At 39.6% G+C, this 26566-nt stretch overlaps 1 protein-coding gene across 3 annotated transcripts; it reads left to right on the plus strand.

The window, feature by feature from the left end:
* Nucleotides 1-445: 445 nt before the first annotated feature.
* On the plus strand, nucleotides 446-25401 carry TSPAN17 (tetraspanin 17). 3 transcript variants are annotated; one of them, XM_032210363.1, is made up of 8 exons: nucleotides 446-932; nucleotides 10155-10205; nucleotides 13804-13950; nucleotides 15327-15497; nucleotides 18481-18606; nucleotides 19423-19470; nucleotides 19771-19887; nucleotides 21594-25401. In XM_032210363.1, the coding sequence occupies exons 1-8, from the start codon at nucleotides 846-848 to the stop codon at nucleotides 21657-21659; spliced, it is 813 nt and encodes a 270-aa protein (XP_032066254.1). In that variant the 5' UTR covers nucleotides 446-845; the 3' UTR covers nucleotides 21660-25401. The 3 variants fall into 3 exon arrangements, with proteins under 3 accessions (XP_032066254.1, XP_032066255.1, XP_032066256.1); XM_032210364.1 differs by having other exon boundaries at nucleotides 448-881; XM_032210365.1 differs by having other exon boundaries at nucleotides 808-936.
* Nucleotides 25402-26566: the final 1165 nt, after the last annotated feature.

A 26566-nucleotide genomic window follows, 5' to 3' on the forward strand; every position in this document is an offset into this window, starting at 1 on the left:
CTACTCTCACAATAGAAGCTCATGGTCATTTCCCCTTTAGTACTTGTTTAAAGGGGTGTAGTTTTCTGTCTATATAGTGTGCATTTTTGCACAGGGCTCCCCAGACAGGAGAGGTCTCTAGAATAACAGCAGGTTGACTGGAATTTTTGGTGCTGCTAAAAGGGTCTTTTTCTGAGAGGGCAACATATGATGATGGAAAGCAGAAAAGTATAACGGTAGTCTAACTGGAGCATTAAGTGCAATATGCATACCTTCCCCTATGTCCCATTTCGGGGGGGGGGGGGAATCCTAACTTTTAAATATGTTTCATTTACTTAAAATAATTAAATTTGTGTGTCACCTTTCTCCCCACAAGGCCAATACATACATATACGTGTATGTATGTACGTATGCATGTATGTGTATAAAAGTGCAATAAAATACAAATTATTATAACTAATATGAGAAGGAAGGGAACATTAAAATGCAAATGAACGTAATTTCTTTACAGTTGCACTACGTCTTGGAAGGAAGTGCTTGTATTTCGGGCCTCAGCAGACATTTGGAGATGGGCCAGTCGAAATCAGTTAAGAGGATCCTGCAGCTGTGCGCTCCCGAGTGCCCATACGGTACACGTTTTCTGAGAATCCAGCGGAGAGCAGCGACGGCCGCGTGGGAAAGAGCGCGGGAGCTGGGGCTCTGCCGAAGTCCGGATAGTAAAAAGGGGCCGTGCACGCGCGTGCCGCTGCAGCAGCTCCCCCTCAATTCCGCCAGGGGGCGGGCTAGACGAGGCGGTCCCGCGGCGGCGCTGGGCCTCGGCTGAGGGGCAGCATGGGGCTGCTGTGAGCTCAGGCCCCGCGCTCGCCATGCCAGGGAAAGCCCAGCACTTCCAGGGTCCTCAGGTCAGCTGCTGTGCCAAATACCTGCTCTTCGCCTCCAATGTGCTCTTCTGGGTGGGTGAGCGCCAGCAAGCGAGCGAGTCGCGTCCCGCGGAAGCGGTCGGTCGGTTGGTCGGTCGTTCGGAGTGCCGCTTGCACCGCTTCTAACCTGGGCGGAGGGGAGGAGGCCAGGACGGTTGAGCGACTGTGCTTTAGCTGTTCCCACGCCCCTGGCGTTTGCAGTGAAGTCCGGGGTCTGGGGGGTGGGGAGGGCGGATGGGAGGGAGGGAGGTCGCTGGCTTCCTGGGAAGACAGGAGGGGAAGCTCCCCTTCGCCTTAGCTGCGGAATCCTTTGCAAAGGCTCGCCACGCCAGGCGGGTGCTCGCGGCGTCCGGAATGGTCCCGCGCCGCGTTGAGCGTGACGGATTCGCCGCTCGAAAGTTTTTGGGCAAGGACGTCCTTGGTTCCCACCAAGCCTCTCGCTGCGCCCGGTCTGTATCTGAAGACCGGCCGCTGTCTTGCTCCGAGTCTAGCGCCTGTCCCTGCTTCGATTTCTCGGCAATTTCCAGCAGCAGCAGGAGGAGGAGGAAAGGTTTTCCTAAAATCAAATATGTAACCCCTTTGCCTGTCTGTTTCTGACACAGCATTGTTTTCTCCTATCACCCTCCTCTGGGGGCAAAAGTTATGACTGCATTTAGCAGTGTGTTGGCTTCGATTCACTCCGGGCATATTTTAGATCTTATCCTGAAAAGCCAGCTCCGGTAGTAGTCATGCACTCTGAAGTTCCTTAATCCCTTTGTTTTGAGGAAATTCCTACTGCGAAAACAGTACAGCTGCCCCACCTCATTTTTTCTGGCACGTATTTTACATAATGTCTATTGTAAATCCCAGTACTGTATGTATCTTAACTTGGGTTCACCCCAAGTTAACACCTGGTGTTAAGGTGTGATGTGGTTGTGGTCACATATTGCCTGAACTCAGACAAAGACACTGTGCTTTGTAAAAATATGGATTTTGGCAGCATGACTTATTCAACAAACTGTGATTAAACAAGCCATGACTTAGCACATTGTGTAACTCCCAATCCATCCTTTGTAGGTTGTTGGATGTAGCTGTGATCCTGGCTGCATAAATATTTAATAAATTATTACCTATTACAAAACTGTGATAATGAACTACTATTATATAATAATGAAAGTGTGGGTATTCAGCAGTTACATTCATAGTCCTACGTAGTGGGAATTTAATAGTTCAAGTCCTAAGCAAGCACCTAAGTATTATTAAGGTGACATTTAAGGAAACTTTATAGCAGCCGATCTCAGTCTTTTTGGCACCAGGGACTGGTTTCGTGGAAAACAATTTTTCCATGAATTTGGGGCGGGGGGGGGGAGCACACAATCTAGATCACTCGCACGCACAGTTTACAGTAAGGTTTGCATTCCTATGAGAATCTAATGCCTGATGATTTGAGGTGGAGCTGAGGCGGCTGCAAATATAGTTGAAGCTTTGTTCTCTCACCCACCGCTCACCTCCAGCTGTATGATCTGGTTCTTAACAGGCCACGGACCAGTACCTGTCTGTGGCCCCAGGGGTGGGGACTTCTACTGCATAGGTAGTTTCAAGCAGCGTGGTGTATTTCTTATAAATATAGAGGGTATTTATAAAACTGGGATGTTCAGGTCTGATAAATTCAATAGATTAATAATTTAATTAAATAATAGTATCATAAATTATTATAGTTCGTTGCTTAGTTAGCAAGATATAAAAACTGGATTTGGCACTTTCATCCACTTATTGGGACCTTCTCAAGGACTTGGGATAGCAGATGCTGATGTTTGATGGGGCTAAAGGAAATGTCTCAGGATTTAAGCTGTTCCGAATAAAGCTGCCTTTTGTAATTGACTGAATTGAATTTGTCAATGCTGATGGTGTTTAAGCGGTGCTCCAGTTGTTTTGGTATTGCACCTGTGGCACCTATTACTATTGGTATTATCTTTGTTTTCTTTTGCACTTGTGTATTTGTATACCAGATTGCCTACTCATGACTTTCATTGCATGCTTAGTTTGTCCCTAAAGGACAATTATGATGTACGGTAATTGTGTTACAGTTGAAGGACGTTTGAGAACAGTAGTTGATGGTAGTAGTTTTGATTTTTCCTTATTTTGCTGGTCCCGTTTAAATCAGAATTCTCTCATCTTGAAGTAGATGCCTATATTCATTTAACAAACAGATTAATTTGAGACATTTCCATATTATATCTCCTATTTAATAGATACTAGGCCATGCACATCTTATCCAGTATACAGTATGCTTCTCTATCTTCTGTTTATTTTACAGTATATACTTATAAATATTTAACTTATGCATAAATATTTGTTTTGCATAAAAAATAAGTAGTACTAGAAATTAGTAATGAATTATTTTACTACTTATAAATGCTTCACCGTGAAGATTAAACAACAAAATCAGCAAAAGATAAACACTCATAAACTAGCAATTGTCAACAGCACCTGGAAATTAACAGAAATTAAAACTGTTAGATCAAAATCCTCATTATCAAGGTGAAACAGTGTTAACTTTATTGCTTCTGTAAAAAACAAATTACAGATTTTTTTCACAATTGAACAACTTTGATGAACTTTATTTGGGTGCTACAGAGAGTTCCAGCAGGGAAGACTGTTTTAAGTGGCCAAAATACAAATAAAACTTTAATCTGCATGATGAATTTATGAAACATAGAATTGTCTTGTTACTAATTTGCATCATTGATGGATTACTTACCAAATCAATTTGGTTTTAATTTATTTGTAGAGAGGATTAGTTTCAATTCGAATGCAAGCAAAAAACTGCTATAGCTATCTTCTAGAATGACTTTTGTTAAGAAATGAGTACATAGGGAGCAAATAAAAAACCAAGTGATTTTTGTAGGTAATCTCTCCTACATATGATCCATCCCCACCCCCTCACACATCAGAGATGGGAGACACTGTCCTGTTTTTGTAACACCAGGCCATTGTTTTCAATATGTATTCCTCATTGTATGCCTTCTTACTCTCTTGTAATCCCTTCCTCTCCAATGAATATAAATACAAACATTAATTAGTTAATTAAGAGCCAGTTTGGTCAAGTGGTTAAAGTGTTAGCCTAGAAACCAGGAGACTGTGAATTCTAGTTCCGCCTTAGGGATGAAAGATGGCTAGGTGAACTTGAGTAAGTCATTCTCTCCTATTCCAACCCACCTCACAGAGGAGTTATTATGGGGAAAATAGGAAAAGGAGTATTATGTATGTTTGGCACCTTGAATTACTTATAAAGTAATAATGGCTAGGATAAAAATCTAACAGATAAATAAATATTTTCCTTCTTGTTAATTATCCTAGTGCCAGAGTGAGCAGGGAGTGGTCAGGAGGCCAACAAAAACAGAAGGTATGAAACTGAATAGTCTTGTCAGTTTTGAGCCAGAAAAAACAGTTTCCAACTGTTTTTTCATGTGGGAAGTCATGTGATTTCCCACTGAGTAACCACTTTGCTTGGCAATGAATATGCTGGTCCTAATTGTGGTTACTATGCAAGGGCTACCTGTTTATGGGGGTGTGGGGAATATAGCAAATTACATTCCAACTTTGGGGCCATTTTCAGGACTCCAAATGGGTTAATAATTGAGAGCTGAATGATCAGATGGAATGTCTAATTCTGTATTGAAGCATTATATTCCATTTTAGGAAGGAAATGCTATGGATTCTATGCTATGTGTGAGCATATTAAATTTTAGTGACAGAATAGAAGCTCCCTATTTATTATGCAGAATATTTATCTTTCCTCTAGAAGATTTACTGGTTTTGTACAACATACACCTACTTTCCTCTCTTTTTCTTGCTTCCTCCTACTCTTAAAGAACTGTGCCCAGTTTGAACACTTACAGGAAGATGGATAAACCAAAGGCGAAAAATAAACCACAAAGACATAAATATCAATACTTTGTATACATCGAGGACACGATCAGAACAAGTTGGCAAGAAAATATGTTAAAACAATGTTTGCCAAATAAAAATTAAATTCCGCCAGATACTGAAACTCACCAGAAAACAAGAAATTAATATTGAGAGGAATGACGGTTCAGCTTCTCCAAAAACCATTTGAAAGTATCATTGCCAAGTGGAGTCTTCCAGATGTGTAGGGACAGCAGTTTCCAGAACTCCTAATCAGTGTTGGGGGATGCAAAGCTAGGAAAGATTAATAAGTGAATTTTACATTGGCTAAGAGTTGGCAGGAACTATTCTTTAGATGCAGAATACAGAAAAACAGAATTGGAAGAGATTTTGGAAGTCCTCTCTAGACCAACACTCTGCTCAAGCAGGAGACCTTATATATCAGTGATGGTGAATCTATGGCACATGTGCCAAAGGTGGCAGGCAGACCCCTCTCTGTGGGCACATGCGCCATCACCAGATGCTCTTCTGGTTTCCAGTGCGTGCATGCGCAACGGCTAGCTGATCTTCGTGCATGCTGGAGCACCGGAAACCCGAAGACCAGCTGGCTGGTGCACATGCTGGTCTTCAAGTTTCCAGGGTTCCGAAACAGAACTTTTTTATTTTTTTTCTTTAAAAAAAAACACAAATATGTCATCATTTGTCAATCATTAAGACATTGAAGTACAATTTTTTTTTGTTGTGTGTGCCCCTCCCTCCCTCCACCCCCCCCCACCCCCCCCTCCTCCTTCCCCCCCCCCGACTTCCCAGAACCCGTACACGGTATGGATTTTTAACTAACACAGTCTAAAATCTATTGAGAAAAAAGAAATAAAGAAATTAATGACATTCTAGATTGACCTTAGCTTCTTCTTACTGAACTGACTTTTAACAGTTTAAATCATTTCTGATCTTAAGCATAGGCTAACTGGAATTTCTTAGTCCCGTATTTATTTTGTATATAGTCAATCCATTTTTTCCAGTCTCGTTTATATATCTCATTTGAATGATCTTTGAGATATGCCGATATTTTAGCCATCTCGGCTAAGTTTGTTACTTTCAATGTCCATTCTTGGATTGTAGGCAAGTCTTCCTTCTTCCAATATTGCGCCACCAACAGTCTTGCTGCAGTTATCAGGTGCAGAATCAAATTGGTCTCTACCACTGTAAAGTCAGTACATATACCTAGTAAAAATAACTGAGGAATAAACTTTATCCTTCTTTTAAAAACATTTTGCATGACCCACCATATTTTTATCCAAAATGCCTTAACCTTTTGGCAGGTCCACCATATATGATAATATGTAGCATCGAGAGAACCACACCTCCAACATTTAGGCTGTACATTCGGATACATAGAAGCCAACTTTTTAGGATCTAAATGCCATCTATAGAACATCTTGTAAAAATTTTCTCTCAGATTTTGAGCTTGTGTAAATTTCACATTTCTTACCCAGATTCTTTCCCATGTATCCAACATTATTGGTTCCTCAATATTTTGAGCCCATTTTATCATACAATCTTTAACTAATTCTGTTTCCGAATCCATCTGTATTAATACATTATATATCCTCTTTATATGCATTAAGCTTTGATCTCTTATTTGTTTAAACAGATTATCCTCAACTTGGATAAAACCAATTTTTTGATCTATTTTCCACCTAGCCTGTAATTGCCCATACTGAAACCATGTTTGAACTACCTTCTCCTCTTTTAATACCTCTAAAGATTTTAATTGTAATACCCCCCTTTCCGAGGTAAGAAGCTGTCTGTAAGTAATTCTGTCCTGTTTTTGTGCTGTATTCATATTTTCAATTGCGTGTCTAGGAATTGCCCACATGGGTATCTTGTCATTTAATTTATATTGGTATTTCTTCCAAACCCGCAATAAAGCATTTCTTAAAATATGACTTTTAAAATTCTTATCCAATTTTTTGTTGAATAACAGGTAAGCATGCCAACCAAATACCAGATCGTGTCCCTCAATATTCAATATTCTATCATTGGTTAAATGAGTCCAATCACTAATTACAGATAATGCCACTGCATCATAATATAGTTTTAAATTAGGTAGTTTCAATCCTCCTCTCTCACGTACATCTTGCATTATTTTCATCTTTACCCTCGGCTTCTTTCCTGCCCACACAAATTTGTTGATACCCTTCTGCCATTCTAAAAGGTTCGCATCTTTTTTAAGTATAGGTAACATTTGGAAAAGAAATAAAAATTTTGGTAAAATGTTCATTTTCACTGCCGCTATCCTACCCAGCAAAGATAAGTGCAATTTCTCCCATTTTTTCATCTCTGTCTGTATGCTATGCCAAAGTGGTTCATAATTATGCTTATATAATTTCCCATTTGAAGTTAAAATGTTAACTCCAAGATATTTGACTTTTTTAACTACCTCACATCCTAGCATCACTCCTAATTCTTCCTTTTGTTTAATATTCATATTTATAGCTAATATTTTGGTTTTTCCTAAGTTTATTTTAAAACCCGACACTTGACCATATTGATTAATCGTATTCATTAAAACCATACTGGATTCCTGCGGTTGTTCCAATATTATGACCAAATCATCCGCAAAAGCGCGGACTCTATATTCTTGCTGCCTAATCTTGATCCCTTTTAAACCATCCAAGCCCCGTATTTTATTCAACAATACTTCCAAAGTTATAATAAACAATAATGGGGACAAAGGACAGCCCTGTCTTGTACCTTTTCCAATTTGAAAAGAGTCTGTTAAATTTCCATTGACTATAATTTGTGCTGTTTGCTGTTGGTATATTGCTTTAATTGACTGTAAAAAATTATCTCCTATCTGCATTTTTTGCAGTATCTTCAGCAGAAATTGCCAGTTAACTCGATCAAAGGCCTTCTCAGCATCCAAAAATATAAACGCAGCAGGGATCTGGTTGTTCTTTCCCAAATATTCTAATGCATTAATAATTAATCTAACATTACTTTTCAGTAATGAAAAAAAATAAAAAAGTTCTGTTTAAAAAAAAAAAAAAGTTTCCAGGGTTCCGGTGTGTGCACACATGTGTTCCAGTTTGGACACTTGGTGCCGAAAAGGTTTGCCACCATAAAAACCTCCAGTGATGGAGTGCTCACAATTTTTGGAAGCGAGCCATTCCACTGATGTTCTGTCAGGAAATTTCTTCTTAATTTTAGATTGCTGCATAATGTGATGGCATAAAGCAGCGGTGTCAAACTCGTGATGACATATTGTCATGTGACATCGCAACTTTCCCCCTTCGCTAAAATGGGGGTGGGGTGGCCAGCGCGTGACGCATCTGGCCAACAGTCCGCGAGTTTGACACACCCAGCATAAGGTGAAAAAAAATGTTAAAGTCAGAAAGAGATTCTAAAATTGATGGGCAATAAGAAGAGCCCAAATAACTTTTCCAGCTTTTTCTTGACTGTAACCTGGGACTTTTATGTTTTTTTTTACAAGAAAAAGTTACAGAGTCAATTTTATATTTTTAGTTTTGCACAATATAGATTATATTTGTGTGAGTTGGCAAGTGTTGCTAACTGGCATTATTGAATTGGAATGAATTTTTGAAGAAGTTTCATGTGAGAAAAATCACCTAAGAATATTTGCTTATTTGTTTATTAGATTTTTGTTCCTGCCTTTTATTACTTTACCATATCAAATCAAGTAAGTGAAAAACCAGGATTTGAGGTTTGGCGTTCTTCTGATATTAGACTTGTATTTTAATCTTATATTACTAAGGTGAATGTGAAGTGAACTGAAATATGATTTTGTATGCAGAGTTAATAAGATGAAATAAAACATAAGTTTTCCCATTTTCATGTTGGGGGAGATTGTGGTCTAAGCTGAGAGAATCACTGAGGATTCTTATTATTACCTTAATGATTTCTTATTAAACCAATATAATTATGTCTACGTTGGTCCTATTTAAAAAAATATATTCTGCACATTGTATTGTTTCTTTGTTTCCTGGTGTAGAGTGGCCTTGTATAAGGCCTATTTCTGAATTCTTCACATTCCACCTATTGAGATAGCCCTCACAAAGCCCCGTAGGCAATGACAAACAAATAGCAATTGACATTGAAAGAGGGCCGGGTGGGCAGGGGAAGAACTCTGATCAATGCTGCTGCTGTTTTAGAAATGTTCCATTCTTACCATGGGAACAGTATTAGCCATTGTCTATGTACAGTGCTAAGCTTGCAACTGCTCCAGATGATGTGTTTTCAGCCTTCTGTTTTCCAAGGCTCTCAAGTTAGACTCCATATCCAAGCGATTGGTGTCCTGCTAGTGTTAATGGGGTTGGCAAATGACAATGGCTTAGTTCGATCTAGCCTACGTACACAACCATACAGTTGTCCTTGCTTGGTTGGAGAAAGTTAAGATTCATACTCGGGTATTGACTCTATGGAGGCAGGCAAAACCAGTTGTTAAGTGAGTTTTGCCCCATTTTATGACCTCTCTTGCCACGGTTAAGTGAATCACTGCAGTTGTTAGTAACACGGTTATAAAGTGAATCTGGATTCCCCATTGGCTTTCTTGTAAAGGGGATCACATGACCCTGGGACATTGCAACTGTCATAAAAATGAGTCAGTTGCCTAGCTTTAAGATTTTGATCACGTGACCATGGGGATGCTGAAAGTCATAAGTGTGAAAAACAGTCATAGAGCACTTTTTTCAGTGCGGTATAACCTTGAATGGTCACTAAATGAATGGTTATAAGTCAAGGACTTACCTCCACGTATATTGATAGAATGGAGTGCAAATAATTGGCAATTTCTTTGTGCCAAAAAAGGTTTTTGTTTAATTTGTCTTTAAACTTCCAGTTTTTGCTTTAATTATACCCTGGCAAACTAGAATATCTCCTCTGAAGAAATAGACCTCATCTGAGTCTAGAACCTTCAGTATGCAACCCAGTTACATTATTTCTTAATCTTATTTTTCCTTTATCCTGTGAATAGAAGATGAGTCAGCATAAGAGGCAAACATTGGGGTGAATCATGACCTGTCTTTCTGCAGAAAACGCTATAAAATGAGGGGCATTGTGCCATTCTTTATCAGACCAGGTCTATACATGAAGGTTTAATTAAGCTGATTTATTGCTAACAGCCTATGCACAAGAATCTTCTCACGTAACAGTCAGCATCTGCTTAAAGTTAGAGGCTCCACAGCACTTAAGGGGGGATTGGAATGTGTGGCTATGTAGGGATTCTAAGCTAATCCCTCTTTTGGCCTCCACCCCTGGCTCTGCAGTCTTCTACATTCTTAGTATAGAGCTGAATTGATCCCTGTTGTTATCCTATGCATGATGGTGGCCTTTTCTCTTTTGCAGTTGCTGGGGGCAGCTTTCCTAGCCATTGGCTTGTGGGCTTGGGCAGAAAAGGTAAGTGTGGCCAGGAAGGGAATGTTTTTCTGATTGCTGTATTTGATCCCGTCTTGTGTCCAGGTAATAAATTGTTCTGGTATGAGTATATGAACCATACCTGGTTTATGTGAATTGGACAAATTATTCACATGTTGTCTGAGCCCTTTGAGGATATCGCTTTCCTACTGGTTCCTTACAGTGAATTGATTGAAATTTCTTTTCGCCTTACTGTTGTTTTTAAAACACATAGTCATTAACATTTATTAATGTTTATTTTACTTATTTTATGAAAAGAATAGTTAAGATTCAAGTTTGGAATAAAAAGATGAGAGAAAGAATGCTATAATCTTAAACATGCAAAATCTGCCCTGCAACATACATAGGACAAACGAACAGGAGAATAAATGCACGCATCGCAGAACACAAGAACGCAGTAAGAAAAAAAGAAAAAACTTCCTCTCTTTCCCAGCACCTTAAAGCTACAGGACATGAAATTAATTTTGAAGGAACCAAATTAATCTCCAAAACTGAACACTTCAACAAGAGAATAATTATGGAAGCCATCAAAATAGAGAAACACCCCCACAACATGAATACATGTGATGATACTTCCCGCCTACCAGACATCTGGAAACCAGCCCTAGTCAACAAACGAATCCCACCCACCACCCAGGCCATTACAACACGAAAGAACAACAGACACACAGCCAGCACCAATTAGCACCAATTTACCAATCATGATACAACCACATAACCAATCATTCCACTTACTGAAACAAAGCCAGCACTCGACACCCCCTCACCAAGATTTATAGAAAGACGGCAGCTCTGACCACGCTTTAAGCCCAAAACCCAGCCTGAAGATTGCGAGTGAGACCTCGCCGAAACGTTGCCAAGACAATCTCAATCTTACATGGGAAAAGACCCAAATACAACAAGACCAGCATACCTATACCTGTGAAAATCTACGAAAAATCTGTATGTATGTATGTATGTATGTATGTATGTATGTGTGTGTGTGTGTGTGTATATATATACACACACACATACATACACATATACATGTACATGTACATGTACACGTATACGTATATGTATGTATGTGTATGTATGTATGTATATGTGTATATATATATATATACACACACATACATACATACACATACATACATACACACACACACATACATACATACATACATACATACATACAGATTTTTACTGGTATCAGCAAGTAAATTGTTCTTAATTTCTGGTATTTAAGCAGTGGTGGGTTCCTACTGGTTTGGACTGGTTCGAGAGAACTGGTAGTGGTTTGGTGGCCTGGGTCGTTGGAACCGGCAGCGACCCAGGCCTGCCACTTCCCCGAATTGGTTCTCCAGATGGTGCCATCGACGGCACCATCTTGTTTTTCGCTTCTGTGCATACGCAGAACAATTTTTATTGCACTGCGCATGCACGGGTGAAAGCGCACAAGTACACGCAGCACGCCCACAAGCAAACTGGCAGTACTGCCTGCCGGAACCCACCCCTGGACTTAAACCTTTATTAATCATTTGATGAGGGGGATTTTTGCCCCCATCAGAGTTCTAGAAACATAGATAAATATTTTTTTGATAACCCATTGTCAACCTAGATATCACTGTAGATACACGTTTCTTTTTTACCCAAGCGCTACATTTGGTTTTACAGTGGAATGCTGTGGACTAGCCTTCAGAAAATTGTGGGTGGCTCCAGGAAAATGTTACGGTTTATTTAAATTCAATTAAAAATATGCATAATTAATTCAGTAGTTCAGTTACATGTAGGAATTGAAATTTGCTAACCATTTTTGGGAATTTTACTCGAAGGCTTTGGGTCTGCACACAACCTGAGGAGTTGGCTAAAAATGCACATTTGAATGAAGTGTGTAGATTATACTACTGGATCAAATAATGAGTCCTCCTGGTCCAACATTATTTACAATTAGCCAGCTAAGTGCCCATGAGGAGCTAAGGAGCAAATTCTCTTGAATATAAGAAGTTTTCAGTTGCTTTCTATATACTTGTTTTTCAGAGTTTTACTATGTCTGTACATGTAAATTTCATTCATTCGGGTGCTTTTTGTTTTCCCACCTTCCATTTGCTCAGTCTTTCTATAGCCTAGAATGCAATGAACTGTGCTGAGACAGGTCTTTGAGAACATGTGCTGAGCAAATATCTGGTGAGCCTCATCATGTGTACATCTTTTGTGTCCAGTCATTTCGCATACTACCAGCATACTTTGATTTTCTGAAACCAAATGTAAAGTAACATTTATATATATATTTTCTCCCTCCCACATCCCTGGCCATTTTCTATTTTGTGAAAAAAGCAATGTAGTTTTGTGGTCACTGGAATGATTTCCTATTGAGAATGGCTCACCTTCTCATTTGCCACCAACAGGGTGGCTTGATGCAGTTTTTATGACAAACAGCAGCCTAGAGGTGGAAGATTTTCATTTGGAAACTGGCCCTGAGCCCAGATAAGAAGGACATTTTAGCTTGTTTGTTTACTTATTTACAGAAAAGCATATATTGCTCCCCTCATAGTAATCCAGGTGGATTACATAATTTAAAAAATCATATTAAAATAAAATAGAGTAACAATTATATGCTGTTCCTCCCCCACCCCCACCCCAAATAGCTGCCCAATCATCATAACTTCCCGAAATCAACCACCAAACACGCAATTACCACTTTGCAAAATGTCACCGAAGAGGATGCTAGGTGTAGCACAGGTGTGCCACTTTCTTTAGCTTCGTGTCCTTGTCCTCTGATGCAGAGAATGGAACAGTTGGACCCCGAGGGCATCCGGGAGCCAAAACCATGTGGTTTTGTAGAACAAAACCAGCCCTTAAAATTGGAAAGCTGTCAGTAACCCCTGCAGCAACTAAGAATGGGATGATTTTGCCTGGTAGAATTCTGGTTGCTTAAAAGCAGCCTGCTTAAAATCTCTGCTTAACTATGTGCATAATAAAAAAAAAACAGCTTATTTTCCTTTCTGCACCTGTTCACCTTTTCTTTCTTATTACTTTGTTTATACACACACATACACATACAGTTTTAAAAAAATCATTTATAATGTAAATAATAAATATAGGAGAGTACATGTGTGGTTTAAAAACGATGCAAATTTTTCTGGGTAAGCTAAAGTTTTAGGCTTCCTTGGTGCTCTCTTGAGCTTGCGTGTTTTCCTGCAGACGTTTCATTACCCAAACTAGGTAACATCATCAGTGCTAGTCCAAGCTAAGGTTTGCTCGGTTAATTCCCTTTCTGGCTTTCTGATTAATGTACCCCTTCCTTCCCAGGCAATCTGTAGAGCCAGAAATTATTCTCAGAATTTCCAGTCAGGAATCTGCATATATTTGAAGGGTACCAAGTTGGGGGAGACTAGTATAAATATATAGTTTACCCTTCACTCACCATCAGGCAGTTGGTTTAGTAACTATTGTGTGCATAACCTCAACAATGGAAATTCTACGCCATTGGGGTTTTCCCCCACGATCCTTGTATAGGAAAACTGATTTTTGCTGGAGGGAATTTGGCTGCGGTGTCAACTTCAGCTCTGTGTTTTTGTCTTTCTCTATCCCTATCCAGGGCGTACTTTCCAATCTGTCATCCATCACAGACCTTGGTGGCTTTGACCCAGTCTGGCTTTTCCTCGTGGTTGGAGGGGTGATGTTCATGCTGGGTTTTGCTGGCTGTATTGGGGCACTGAGGGAGAACACGTTGCTCCTCAAATTTGTATGTCTTTTTCTCTTCTTGTTTTTTTTCTTGTTGGTGTAGTTCAGTGGTTCCCAAACTTGGCAACTTTAAGACTTGTGGACTTCAACTCCCAGAATTCTCCAGCCAGCTCTGGGAGTTGAAGTCCACAAGTCTTAAAGTTGCCAAGTTTGGGAACCACTGGTGTAGTTTAATGTAAACTGGGCTTTTGTAGATCAAATCATGAGTTGACCAAGAACTCCCAAGGTGACATTGGCAAGCAGTTCTTTTTCCTACTCTTAGTCCACTTTTTTTTTCAGGAGAAAATGGCCATATTAGTACAGATTCTCGATTTACGACCACAATTGAGTCCAAAATTTCTGTTATTGAGCGAGACAGTTGCTAAGTCAATTTTAGCCCATTTTACATCTTTTCTTGCCACAGTTGTAAGTGAATTACTGCAGTTCTTTAGTTAGTAATATGGTTACTAAGTGAATCTGACTTCCCCATTGGCTTTGCTTGTCAGAAGGTTGCAGAAGGATGACCCCAGGACATTGCAACCATCATAAATATGAACCAGTTATCAAGCATCCGAATTTTGATCACATGACTATGGCGTTGCTGCAATGGTCACGTGTGAAAAATGGTCATAAGTCACTTTTTTTAGTACTATTGTAACTTCAAACAGTCACTAAATCAACTTTTGTAAGTCGAGGACTACCTGTATATATTACAGGATTATGGAGAAAATTCGCATGTAGCTCTTTGAGCACTTTACAAAACATAATGTGGTAATTCTTAGTGTAGCATTATTTTGACACTAGGCAAGGACCTAGAAAGTTTTATGAAGGCTTTGCTGTATGGGGAGCATAATAGAAATTGAGTTTTATTTTGGCACTGGAAGGAAAACAAGACATAATGCTTCGAATTGGTGTATTAGATGCAGGAAAGATACGTTTATCTTTGAGAAATGAATAGGATATACAAGTTGGAACAAGGAGGGAGCATAATGCAAGTTGAAATGATAGCATTAGGAAAATAATACACCAATGTTATTGGTGGATATTATATTTGTCCTGGGAGATCCAAAGAAAAATAAAGTATTAACTCAATTTCCTTCCACTGCCATGGCAGGAAAACAATATAGGGCTATGAAGCCATACAGCCACGTGAATTGAACTTTAAATAAATAGCTTACTAACGTAAAAATTAACTACCAACACATTTGTTTTATTTTGTCCTTCAGTGCATCAGCTACCATCTGACAAAATTTTAAGCAAAGCTTTCTTTCCTTCAACTTGTGCTTATATTGTCAATGTGAGAGTGCACCTTATCCTGAAGCAGGATATTATACTCCCACACTGGTGGGAGATCTTTTGGCCTTGCGCACTAATGATGTACCTCTCTTTTGGCACCAGTTCTCTGTGTTCCTGGGGCTCATCTTTTTCCTGGAGCTGACAGCTGGTATCCTGGCCTTCATTTTCAAGGACTGGATCAAGGATCAGCTCAACTTCTTTATTAACAATAATGTCAAGGCATATCGGGATGACATAGATCTCCAGAACCTCATAGACTTTGCTCAGGAATATGTGAGTTATGTAAATTACCTAGAGCAATATGTCCGTTTGTAATGTTCGTGTATGCTCAGGTGATAGGGTGCTTCTTTGGAAAAATCCTGGTGGTAACATGACAGCTTTTGAAATATTAACCTGTCCCCAATACCCTGGGTTTACAAAGCCATCCCTAAAGATCTCTTCATGTTATGTGTATCTCTCTCTCTCCCTCCCTCCCTCTCTCTCTCTCTCCCTCCCTCCCTCCCTCCCCCCCTCCCCCCCACCTCTATCTTTTGAGGAAATATTCCCCCCAAAATTCAGCTTCCACTTCTCACTTTTAGATACAGGAGATATTTATATAAATTATTGTGCAGAGTTTCAATATAGAAATGCAAGAGGCTGTTATTGTTACTTGATCTTAAGCCAATTTTTGGTGTGTTTATACAAACATTGTTCTGTTCTAAACTAAGTGAGGTATTGCAGTAGATTATAATTCTTCTGGATTATGTTCCTTATTTTAAACATGCTACAATAATGAGTACTGCATAGTTATGTAGATGAGAAGGGAAAATTCCAGCGCTGCATTAAATCCCTTGTAGGCGCAGGAAAAATTATTTTCATAGGTCCTTGTTGTGGTAATAATCCAGATGTTTAGCATTATACATATATTCCCTGAAGCTACATTATTCAATAAATCACAAGGGATAAGACAGTACGTATCTGCATAATAATGTAGGAATAATGCCTTACATACACTTAACTTTAGGATATATGATTTTTGACTTTACTGTCACTTTCCTACTTTGAGATTTTCTATTTAAATTGAAGTAGTTTCGTGGGACTTTTGTAAGTTTTAGGCAAGAGCTACTTAGGTTTTAGGCCTGTTGTCCCCATTGGATAATTTGCATAATAATTATTTTTTACTCCTAAATTTGAGGAAAAGTCTGTTTTGTTAAGCGTTCAGCAACTTTACTTCCATAGTCTTTTTTTACCTAGAGAAAGGTGAGCAAAAATGTGTTTTGGTGTTAATTATATAATCAACAATATTGCAAAAAAACAACAACACAATGCTAAGATGATTTTGATCAGAAAGGCAAGATGTTGTTGTTTAATCAGTGTTTAAAACAGTGTTAAAAAGCTTTTCAAGTGCTTTTGCATTAATATCTATACTTTTTGAGAATGTCAAAACCGTGTTCTAGTGTAAATTAAAACATAAATTAAAAATAAGTGAAAATCACTGTGTTAACATGGCAATGATAAGAAAGTATGCACCACAATTTATCCTGTGAGTCTGTCTGTCTGTCTGTCTGTCTGTCTGTCTGTCTGTCTGTCTGTCTGTCTGTCTATCTATCTATCTATCTATCTATCTATCTATCTATCTATCTATCTATCTATCTATCTATCTATCTACATATTTTATATATGTGTGCTTATTGCACACTGAGTATTTATTCTGAATAAATATTCATCTGACCAGATCCTACTATCTTATTTTCTGTCCTTAAAAAGGACAAAGCAAATATGGATCATATTTTTTTTCTATTCCAGAAGAGATTGAATGCATAAATCAGAAATTGGGTAACATTACTGTGTAAATACCTCATTAAAATATTTCATAATAACTTTTTTAATGTATCCAGTGAAATAGTGGATATATCATCACAACTTTGTTTCAGCATGTTGTAACCCAGCAGCCCCCAACCTTTTGGGCACCAGGGACCAGCTCCGTGGATAGAGCTTTTTCCACGGACCAGAGGCAGTGTTGTTTCGCATGCTGCCTGCATCCCGTGGATGGGTTTTCACTTCCTTGCGTGGCCCAGTTGCTGGCATACCACAGCCCGGTGCCAGTCCATGGCCTGGGGTTTGGGGACCCCTGTTGTAATTGATCTTTCCTGATGCCATTCTTAAATCATTTAAGAGCCAAGGTGGCGCAGTGGTTAAATGCAGCACTGCAGGCTACTGCTAGATCAGCAGGTCAGCGGTTCAAATCTCACCGGTTCAGGGTTGACTCAGCCTTCCATCCTTCCGAGGTGGGTAAAATGAGGACCCAGATTGTTGGGGGCAATATGCTGACTCTCTGTAAACCGCTTAGAGAGGGCTGAAAGCCCTATGAAGCGGTATATAAGTCTACTGCTATTGCTATTTAAATATGTGTGTTTCAGTTTTATAATTTGAACTGAACTTTTCTTCCTACATTATTTCTTAAAGAAATGTAATTGCATTATTTACACAATGGAACAGAATGTTTATAGCTGTAAAAAGCCAATATGCCATCATGATTTTAACTGTGGGGTTTTGGGTGTGTGTGGGTGTGTGTCAAATTCTTTTCATTAGTACTAAAATGCTTTCAAAAACTCCTTTCAAAAAGCTATAAATATAATCATGAGATTTTGCACAAGAAATTTAAGATTAAAAGTGATTAAAATAGATTTTTAAAAATCCTGCATAGACTTGTCAACCTTTCATTTACTTGACTGTGTCACAAACACCCATAATAGAAGGGGCTTGCTGATAGCAACACACTATATTGCTCCAGGTGAATCAGATGCTTCTTGAAAATAAGACAGAAGAGTGATTTTAGGTATGTTGTTTCCCACATGCATCAGGTTATCGTTATATAAAAGAGAGGGAAGAACAATAAGGAAAATACAGGAGAGCAGCAATTTGAAAAGCATGATTGCAGACAAACCTCACCAAGTGACTTAACAGTGCAGAGCAAATAATGAGTGTGGAAGTTCTCCTGTTTTCTGTGGGGACTCATCATTAGACAATTAAAAGGTGTGAAGGGCACTCCAGAGGTGAACATGCCATCTCATGGCTGATAATGAACCTGCAACATTGCAAAATTGCTCCCTGTATTAAATGTGGGATACACATTCTTAAATCATTTCTCCATTTCCTATTGTTATTTTCTAAATGTCCCCTCTGGTCAAAGTGCATTCATTCTTTTTGCTCAGTGCTGCAGAGCACTGCAGTTTTCTGCGCACTCCTTCCAGCCTAACCCTCTCTCCCTCTGCAGTGGTCGTGCTGTGGGGCTCATGGACCTAATGACTGGAATCTCAACATTTATTTCAACTGCACTGACTCCAACCCCAGCAGGGAGCGCTGTGGGGTACCCTTTTCCTGCTGTGTCAAGGATCCTGCGGTAAGGAGTTGAAATGTGGAAATAAGTGAGATGGATTCTCACTTTGCTCATCCCCTGTAGACCTAAATAATGTCTGAACAGTTTTATTTTAAGGTCCTCGTATTAACTTAAATTAATTAAAGAGCCGAGGTGGCGCAGTGGTTAGGGTGCAGTACTGCAGGCCACTTCAGCTGACTGTTATCTGCAGTTCAGCGGTTCTAATCTCACCGGCTCAAGGTTGACTCAGCCTTCCATCCTTCCGAAATGGGTGAAATGAGGACCCAGACTGTGGGGGCGATATGCGGACTCTGTAAACCGCTTAGAGAGGGCTGAAAGCCCTATGAAGCGGTATATAAGTCTAACTGCTATTGCTATTGCTATTAACTTAGGAATCTAATTGTGTGAATTGTTAGGAAAATAGTACGTAGATTAAATACAGCCTTATCCAAAATGATAATTTTAATTTGGAGAACAAGCGTGGTATAGGGATTGAGCTGTTAGACTAGGAGCATGGAAGCCCAGGTTGCAGGTAAGGAGGTAGCAGTATGTATGCTGCTTTGAGCTCCTGTTGGAAAAGGTGGGATACAAATTTTAAACATAAATAAATAAGAAAATGAGTATCATCCATATATTTGTCATTCCATGGAATTCCTTCACCATGATAGGGCAGAATGGAGGTGGAAAAGAGGGGAAGAGCTGAAGCTGAAGGTAGAAGTTGCAAATTATTTGAAAGCATGTGGAATGAAAAGCAAATGCTGAAGATATTTAGGGGTAAAGCAGTGAATTTCTGGGTTCCAAGGATGATTTCAGTTACTTTTGTGTCTGTTCTTTTGACAGGAGGACGTTCTCAATACACAGTGTGGCTATGATGTGCGCCTTAAACTGGTGAGGGTCAGGTTGGTGTGGTGAGGACATTGAGTGGAAAGAACGAGGTGGCTGTCTGTCCGAAAAAAAGACAGTGCCGGCATAAGCATAAAGGAATGGCCTGGCAACAGCACAGAGTCTGAAAAGGATCTACATGGGAGTATTAGAATGCAACAGAGCGCATTTGCATGGGAAAGCCTCCAACTAGGCTACAAAAAAAATTATACTGGATTTTCTGAATTTGTGCTGGTGGGGAAGTGATTACTGCACTTTGTGCTGCTTTTAGGGATCTTCAGGCGCTTTTCTGTACCTTTTTTGCAGGAGCTGGAGCAGCAGAGCTTCATTCACACTAAAGGGTGTGCTGGTCAATTTGAGAAGTGGGTCCAGGACAATCTCATTGTAGTGGCAGGGACCTTTGTAGGTGTGGCACTTCTACAGGTATGAGTTTCCATGTTACTGAGAATTCCCTCTTCAAGTAACCCCCACTTGGAAATTCCATCCATCCATCCATCCATCCATCCATCCATCCATCCTTCCTTCCTTGATATGCAATTTTCCTGGGACTCTAGGTTGGCCAGAAGTTATCAGAAATACAGTGATCTTACAGAAGGGGGAAAGGACCAATTTTAGAGTGGAAGTAGGAGGTTTTTAGGTAGTAAATTGTTCCCATTGTTGCTTTTAAGAACCTTTTAATTCCCTCTAACCTCAAAATGATACCTACCACCATACTATGGTGCCTAAGTTTGATAACTAGTTTAATCCTATTTAGAGCATTTTACTGGAAGATTAACTCTGTTCTCTTGCCACATACTCTGTCAGAGCAATTACTTAGTCCAAATGAAATTCTATTGCACACATGTTCGGGGTGGATGTGTGTTTCTTTTCTTGACTAGAAGGTTATTATTTTCGATACCCTACTGCAATCAAGTATGGAAAGGGCCAGTTTTTTATGTTCCACCCAGGTCATAATAGTGAATGTATAATACTAATGAAAATAATAGTAATAGTATATTTTTATCTCTCTTTCCCTCAGTTTAACACGGCAAACATATCTAATTCTCTTGCCCCCTATTTGTTTCAGAGTTAGTTTTGTGATGACAGTGAGATTAGATCCAAGATACATGGATTCCCATCATTCATGAATCTTGCAAGATGGTTCATTTCATAGGACTATGTTGATAAAGGAGGTGGAAAGAATCGTAAAAGCTGCTTTTCGGTGGATAGTAAATAGTTGTATTAATTGCACATGGATAAATGTGACTTCATCTTAGGCATGATTAAATAGCCTATTTGTGTTTGGGCGCAATCAAAGATAGGGAACCTCAAAGTCAAGAAAATGGAAAGGATATCTGCATTCGTATATCTTTGTTCTGTGCAGATGACTCCAATTCGTACCTGATCCATTCATTTCAATGGGATTGCAAAGGAAAAATTCCTTGTGGAAGTCTAACCCATAATAACTAGGGGAACAGGTGCTGTAGATTACATTAGGTCAGTGTTTTTCAACCTTTTTGTGCAAAGGCACACTTTTTTCATGAAAAAAATCACGAGGCACACCACCATTAGAAAATGTTAAAAAAAATTAACTCTGTGCCTATATTGACTATATATAAAGTAATTTTCCCACGGCACACCTTACACTATGTCACGGCACACTAGTGTGCCGCGGCACAGTGGTTGAAAAACACTGCATTAGGTTACAGGGAAAAGAAACTTGACTCCACATGTTGAGGCTGCCTTTCTGTAGCTTTGAAATAGGCTGTTCACTGGCAGAGCAAAGCAGGCCAGGCTTTTCTGTCACTTGTCCTGTAGTAATAATGATTTGAGTGCTCCAAACATGAGAGTGAAATAAATAGCTTCGTGCTGCACCATTTTGTCCTTCAGAGGTGCTAAGACTGCATCCCCTGAACTTTCTGGCCCGAGGTTCTAGAACTGCAAATACATCTGAAAGATCAGGAAGGCTGGTGTATTGGGTATTAAGAGCCAAGGTGGCGCGGTGGTTAAATGCAGCACTGCAGGCTACTGCTAGATCAGCAGGTCAGCGGTTCAAAGGCCTATGAAGCGGTATATAAGTCTACTGCTATTGCTATTTGCGCGCCGCAATAACAAGCATTTCACAAGCATGTCTTTGATTTGTATTTCAGATATTTGGTATCTGCCTGGCACAGAACCTAGTGAGTGACATCAATGCTGTGAAAGCCAATTGGTGACACCAGAAGAGAGATTTTGCTGTCTCCTACAGATTCCCAGATCTCTTGAAGGACTGAAGCCAAGTCTTCAAGCCACAACCACTGGATGCTGCTAAGCCATCAACAGGCTCCCATTGGGGGTTGAGTTGGGGGTCACCAGTATTAATAACTACCTGAGGCCTTTCCATAGCTTTCTCTTCCTGACGGGGGTACATATGTCATGTAAATAGTATTTATGTCAGGCTTCTGGAGGCTCCTTTGACGCACTGCAAAAACTGCGGAATTAGAAGCACCTCTTATGCATATAGCCTAGAAGCAGCTCTTTGTGCGACCACCGGAGGTCCCCATTGATGAGGTAGCATGGCTCATGTGGTTTCCACTGAGGAAGCCAGTGGAAACAGTGTCCTAATCCTGCTGCCTGGAGCAGCTTCACACTTGTACCTGTCCTAGGCCTCTACTTGAATTCTCTACACTCTACCCCCCATCTTCTCTGCTCTCCTGCTTAACCAGGGAGATTAAATTAGGGGTAACTCAAGTCTGAGTTCCCTTCGTTCAAATTAGAGTTGCATCTTATTTTGTGGATTGTACTGTTGGTTTCTGCTATTGTTTTAAGAGGTCAGAAACAAGCTATTGGGAAGACGCTGTCATATCTCATTGGAGGCAGTAATCTCCAGCCTTGCTTTTTAAGGTTTAAATTCTGGGAGATATGGATTCTAACCTGTCAGAACCAAGCAGGTCAATTCAGTCCAATCCACAAATAGTAAACCAATGGTAAACTAACAATCTTCTCTTACTAGTTTAGAAAAACATGACACTGTAACAGAGATGAATCTGTTCTGAGCATTTGATTGCAATTTGTACATTACAGAATCTTACAAGTGACTTGAACTTAAAAGGTAAATTTGGATATGTGTAATCAGCCCTGTTATTTGTGTGACAAATGTGCAGTCTTTTGTATGCAATATCTATTTCTCTGAAGGGCCCACAAAGAGAATTCTAGATCTCTTGAACCAAGTTTTGTCCTTGGCTGGATATAATGCATCCTTTTGTTCCAAATAGTTGGCTCATAGCCTTGCAGAGTTCTTGTGTTTCATGGAATAGCACACTACTGAAAAAGATTTTGCACTGATACATCTCTCTGCACTGCTATCATGTAGTAGGTTCCACTACTTCCTTTCTTTTTGATATGGGTTTATTTTCATCTCCCTGGACTCTGTTGTTAGCAAGATTGTTCACCTATGTTGCCCTACTCTTCTTCATAAAGTACTTGTTAGCAAATGTTTTTCGGGGACTTTTTTTTACCTTATTGAGCCTGGCTGACCATTCTGTTGAAGAGGACCAATTTGATTTGGGACCAGTTTGTGTCATGGATGTGAATTAGATGCAGTGGTATTCCTTATGGGGAGGATAGGGATTGAATTGGGATTGAATTTCTAATCTCCCATTTTTGTACTTCTTCACATGCCCCCAACCACGGCTTAAGCCTGCCCCAGTAACTGTTTTTATGTGATTTATCCTTGTGAAGTTGTTTCTGCATAATCACCAGCACGCAGCTGAGCAGCTTAAATTTGTCCTTAGTTTTCCAGTTCTAAAATAGGGTTTTCCCTATTTTCCCAAGGCAGTTTTTGCTACAGCAGAAACTGGCTCACTTCAAATGTGATTGCTGATGTTGTTAGGAAAGAGATCTGTCCAGCTTCTACCTGCTTCCTTCTTGTTGCTAGGAATTGCCCTCACTACCATTTTAGCTGGTGCAGAAGGAACTGGGCACCTGCAGAGATATGTGAATGCACAATGCCCAACAGGTTCTTTCTGTGATGCTGGTCAAGTTTTACGTAGGATCCTTTGTACCCAAGCCTAGAGCTTTTGAAAGAACTAGACTTGTGTTTGAAAAATGGGACTGATACCTTCACAAAGAAGTGCTGGATCTGCATTGCACCAAAGGCCTTTTATACTGGGAAAGAATGGGATTCAGCCCTCTGTGTGTGTTACTGTTCAGTAAGCAAATGAATGCATTACATGCTTTCTGTTGCATTTGTACATAAACACTGCTGCTTCCTCCCCACAAACTTAGTAGGGTTTTCTGTGTTTGGTGGGAAGAAGACAGTAGTGTTGTTTATATTGGTTGTACTTTTCTCTCAGGCCAGGGATTTGCAGATTGAACTTTAATGCAGCCCTCTGGCTGTGCTCCAAAACTACTGCATGCTCTGACTGCAGTGGCTGCTTTTCTCCACGCGAGGATGCTCTTGGCTAGCATTCCTCCATTTTACAGTTTTACCCGAAAGGAAGACTTTTCTCTAAATAATGCAACTTCTAAATGTGGCAGATTCCTGAGTATTTGAAACAGGGGATGTCTCATCTTTTTGGGGATATGTTCTAAATTCATGGTTTTTGTTAGAACATCCTGTGAGGCTCTGCTTCTGTTTGTTTGTGGGGGGGGTGGGGGGTGGGGGGTTTGGTGCTGTACTGTGTGGAGATGCACTCTACAAGGATGGCTGTGACCGCATGCCTGCGAGGAGGGAGGGTGGTGGAATGAGAGAGCTTAGCTGATTCCCATTTGCTCTGGGTCTCCTATTTCCTGTCATCTCCGACTGCTGAAACCCGTGGGATGATGTACTTCGCAGCAGCATCCTTTCCCCACCCACAAAAGAAGAGAAAGCCATTATGAAGCTGTCAACATGTATGAAAATGAAGCCCACTGCATATGCAAAAGTTACAACCTATCTACGATATGTTAATCAGAGACCAAAGGATAACTTGCTAAGCAGATTTACTTCCACGTCTTCCACACTTGACTGTTGTAAATGTTCTTGGGCTTAGTAATAAGATGCACATGCAATGAAGCTACAGGCTGCCTTGGCAGCTAACGTCTGCTGCTGTTTCTTCTTCTTCTTCTTTAATTCCATTCATTTGCATCTTGCTGGTTTTCTTGCCGTTCTTTCTTCTTGTGTTTGACTTGATAGTCTTTTTTTTTTCCAGCTTAACTCTCTCACTTCCTTCGCATCCTCTTGCTGCTGTGTGTTTTACAGTACAATGCTAAAACTATTATCCCAAAATTGTAAATGAGTTTTTAAAACATAAAGCCTCTGTAATCACTGTAATGGGTGTTTCGAGTTGGGTGATCAGGCGTCTGCTACTGATCACTTTTCAAGACTCAGGTTTGTGTATCACTGATCTTACTGCAGCATCTTTTTCAGTTTGAAATACTGCCAATCATACCTTGGTTTAGTTTTATATATTTCCTTGGTAGAAGAAAGTCAGATTTTTAATTTAAAAAACGGTGTGTGGTGATCTCGTGCTCTTTTTCTACTGTCGAAAGCTTTTTTTCTTAAATTTTCTTTTCCATCTGGGCTGCTAAATATTAACAGGTGACAATTACAAGATTATCAGCAAACTTTCAACTGATTTTATGTTAAACCTGTCCAGATAATTTAAAAACAGAGCAAGCAGCCCTCCTGAAATAAAAGAAATAAGAACATCTATAGTAGGCATTCTGAAGTGATGACTATGAGATGATTTAATACAAGGAAAATTGTATAAGAACAAAATAATTAATTGAAAGGAGAAGTGCTTTGGTGACTGTTGGGGCAAAAGAAGGTTGTTTTGTGTCACCATTTAAAATCAACATTTTTAACAGTATTGGTGTTTATGGACTGGAATGTGCTCGATTGAATGCAAAAGGTGTTGGCACTGATGTATTTCTTTTGGATGTAGATTGGGAAAAAAAACACAAATCAAATGCAAATAAAATTTAAACAGTCTGGAATGATGGTTCACTTATATACAAAAAGTGCAGTTATTAAGTGCAAAATAAGAAGCAGCAGCAATGGGAGGTCATTTACCTGCTTATGTTATGATTGAATGAATAAACAGCCCTATCAATACTTTTTATATAAAACCCTCCTTTTACATCTCCACCTAAGATCAAGCAAATGCCGCTACCACACACTATAAAATTCAAACCAAATTAGGTAAAAAGTAAAAAAGATGAAATAACACAAATACGTACACAAAAGTTCCAAGAGTGGAAATTTGGATGAGTTTTCTCTACCTGAAAATTGACAGAACATTGTGGGAAAATCTGCCACCTGGAAGCCCATCAAGAAAGAATTTCAATTATGCTTAGCACCACTTAGACAATATAAATCAATAAGAAATAAATGCTTTTTAATTATTTGAATTCTGCTTAAAGGAAATTGTTCAGCTAAAATGTAATATCTTCTGGTAATGTGCACTATCCAGACTGTAAATTGCTGCCTAGGTATTGATAATGCATTAATATTTCAGGCCAATATTTCAGGCAGCAGTTAGCACTAAACAAGTATTTTACAACAAGCATCTAATGCCAAACATACATGCAATCTTGTGCACATGGAGGAGGTACCAGTAGGTACACCATTTGGGGTTACATTATTTCAAAATCCATAATTGAAGTCAGCAAAAGATTGGGGAAAACTTTTTTCAGCCTTGTTAATCTGCGGGCCTGTCACTACAGATAATGGTTTCAGCTGTCATGGTTAACCACCAAATGTAGTTTGGTAAAATTATTCAAATGAAAGATCAACGTGTCCCTTGGTGAATTGCAGCACAGGGTGTCCTCAAAATAAGAACTAAATCCAGTGTAGATCAGGTGTAGTCTGAAATATACCAATAGGTCTCTGATTTGTAAAAGATACTAATGACTCTCATCTAGTCTTTCTCATACACAAGATTATTTCTTTGGAGTTTGGCAGGAGTAATGAAGATGTTGGCAAGACACCATATAATGGAGCTTGAGATTCTGACAATCATCAGGATAACTGCTGCTGCTACATTTAAAGCTCTACAGGGCTTGGGCCAATTTTAATTTTGTAGGACCAGCTCTTTCTGAGGTCTTCTGCACACCTCATCAGGTCAGACGCAATGGGTGCGCTCCAGGTGTCTTCCCTTAA

This window comes from Thamnophis elegans, chromosome 2 (genome assembly GCF_009769535.1).
Source record: "Thamnophis elegans isolate rThaEle1 chromosome 2, rThaEle1.pri, whole genome shotgun sequence".
In the NCBI taxonomy this organism is placed as follows: Eukaryota; Metazoa; Chordata; class Lepidosauria; order Squamata; family Colubridae; genus Thamnophis; species Thamnophis elegans.

Coding starts and splice junctions, on each gene's coding strand:
- TSPAN17 (XM_032210363.1), top strand. CDS start 846: ATGCCAGGGAAAGCCCAGCACTTCCAGGGTCCTCAGGTCAGCTGCTGT. Junction 18,607..19,422: donor GCTGTGTCAAGGATCCTGCG/GTAAGGAGTTGA, acceptor TTCTTTTGACAG/GAGGACGTTCTCAATACACA. Junction 19,888..21,593: donor TAGGTGTGGCACTTCTACAG/GTATGAGTTTCC, acceptor TTTGTATTTCAG/ATATTTGGTATCTGCCTGGC.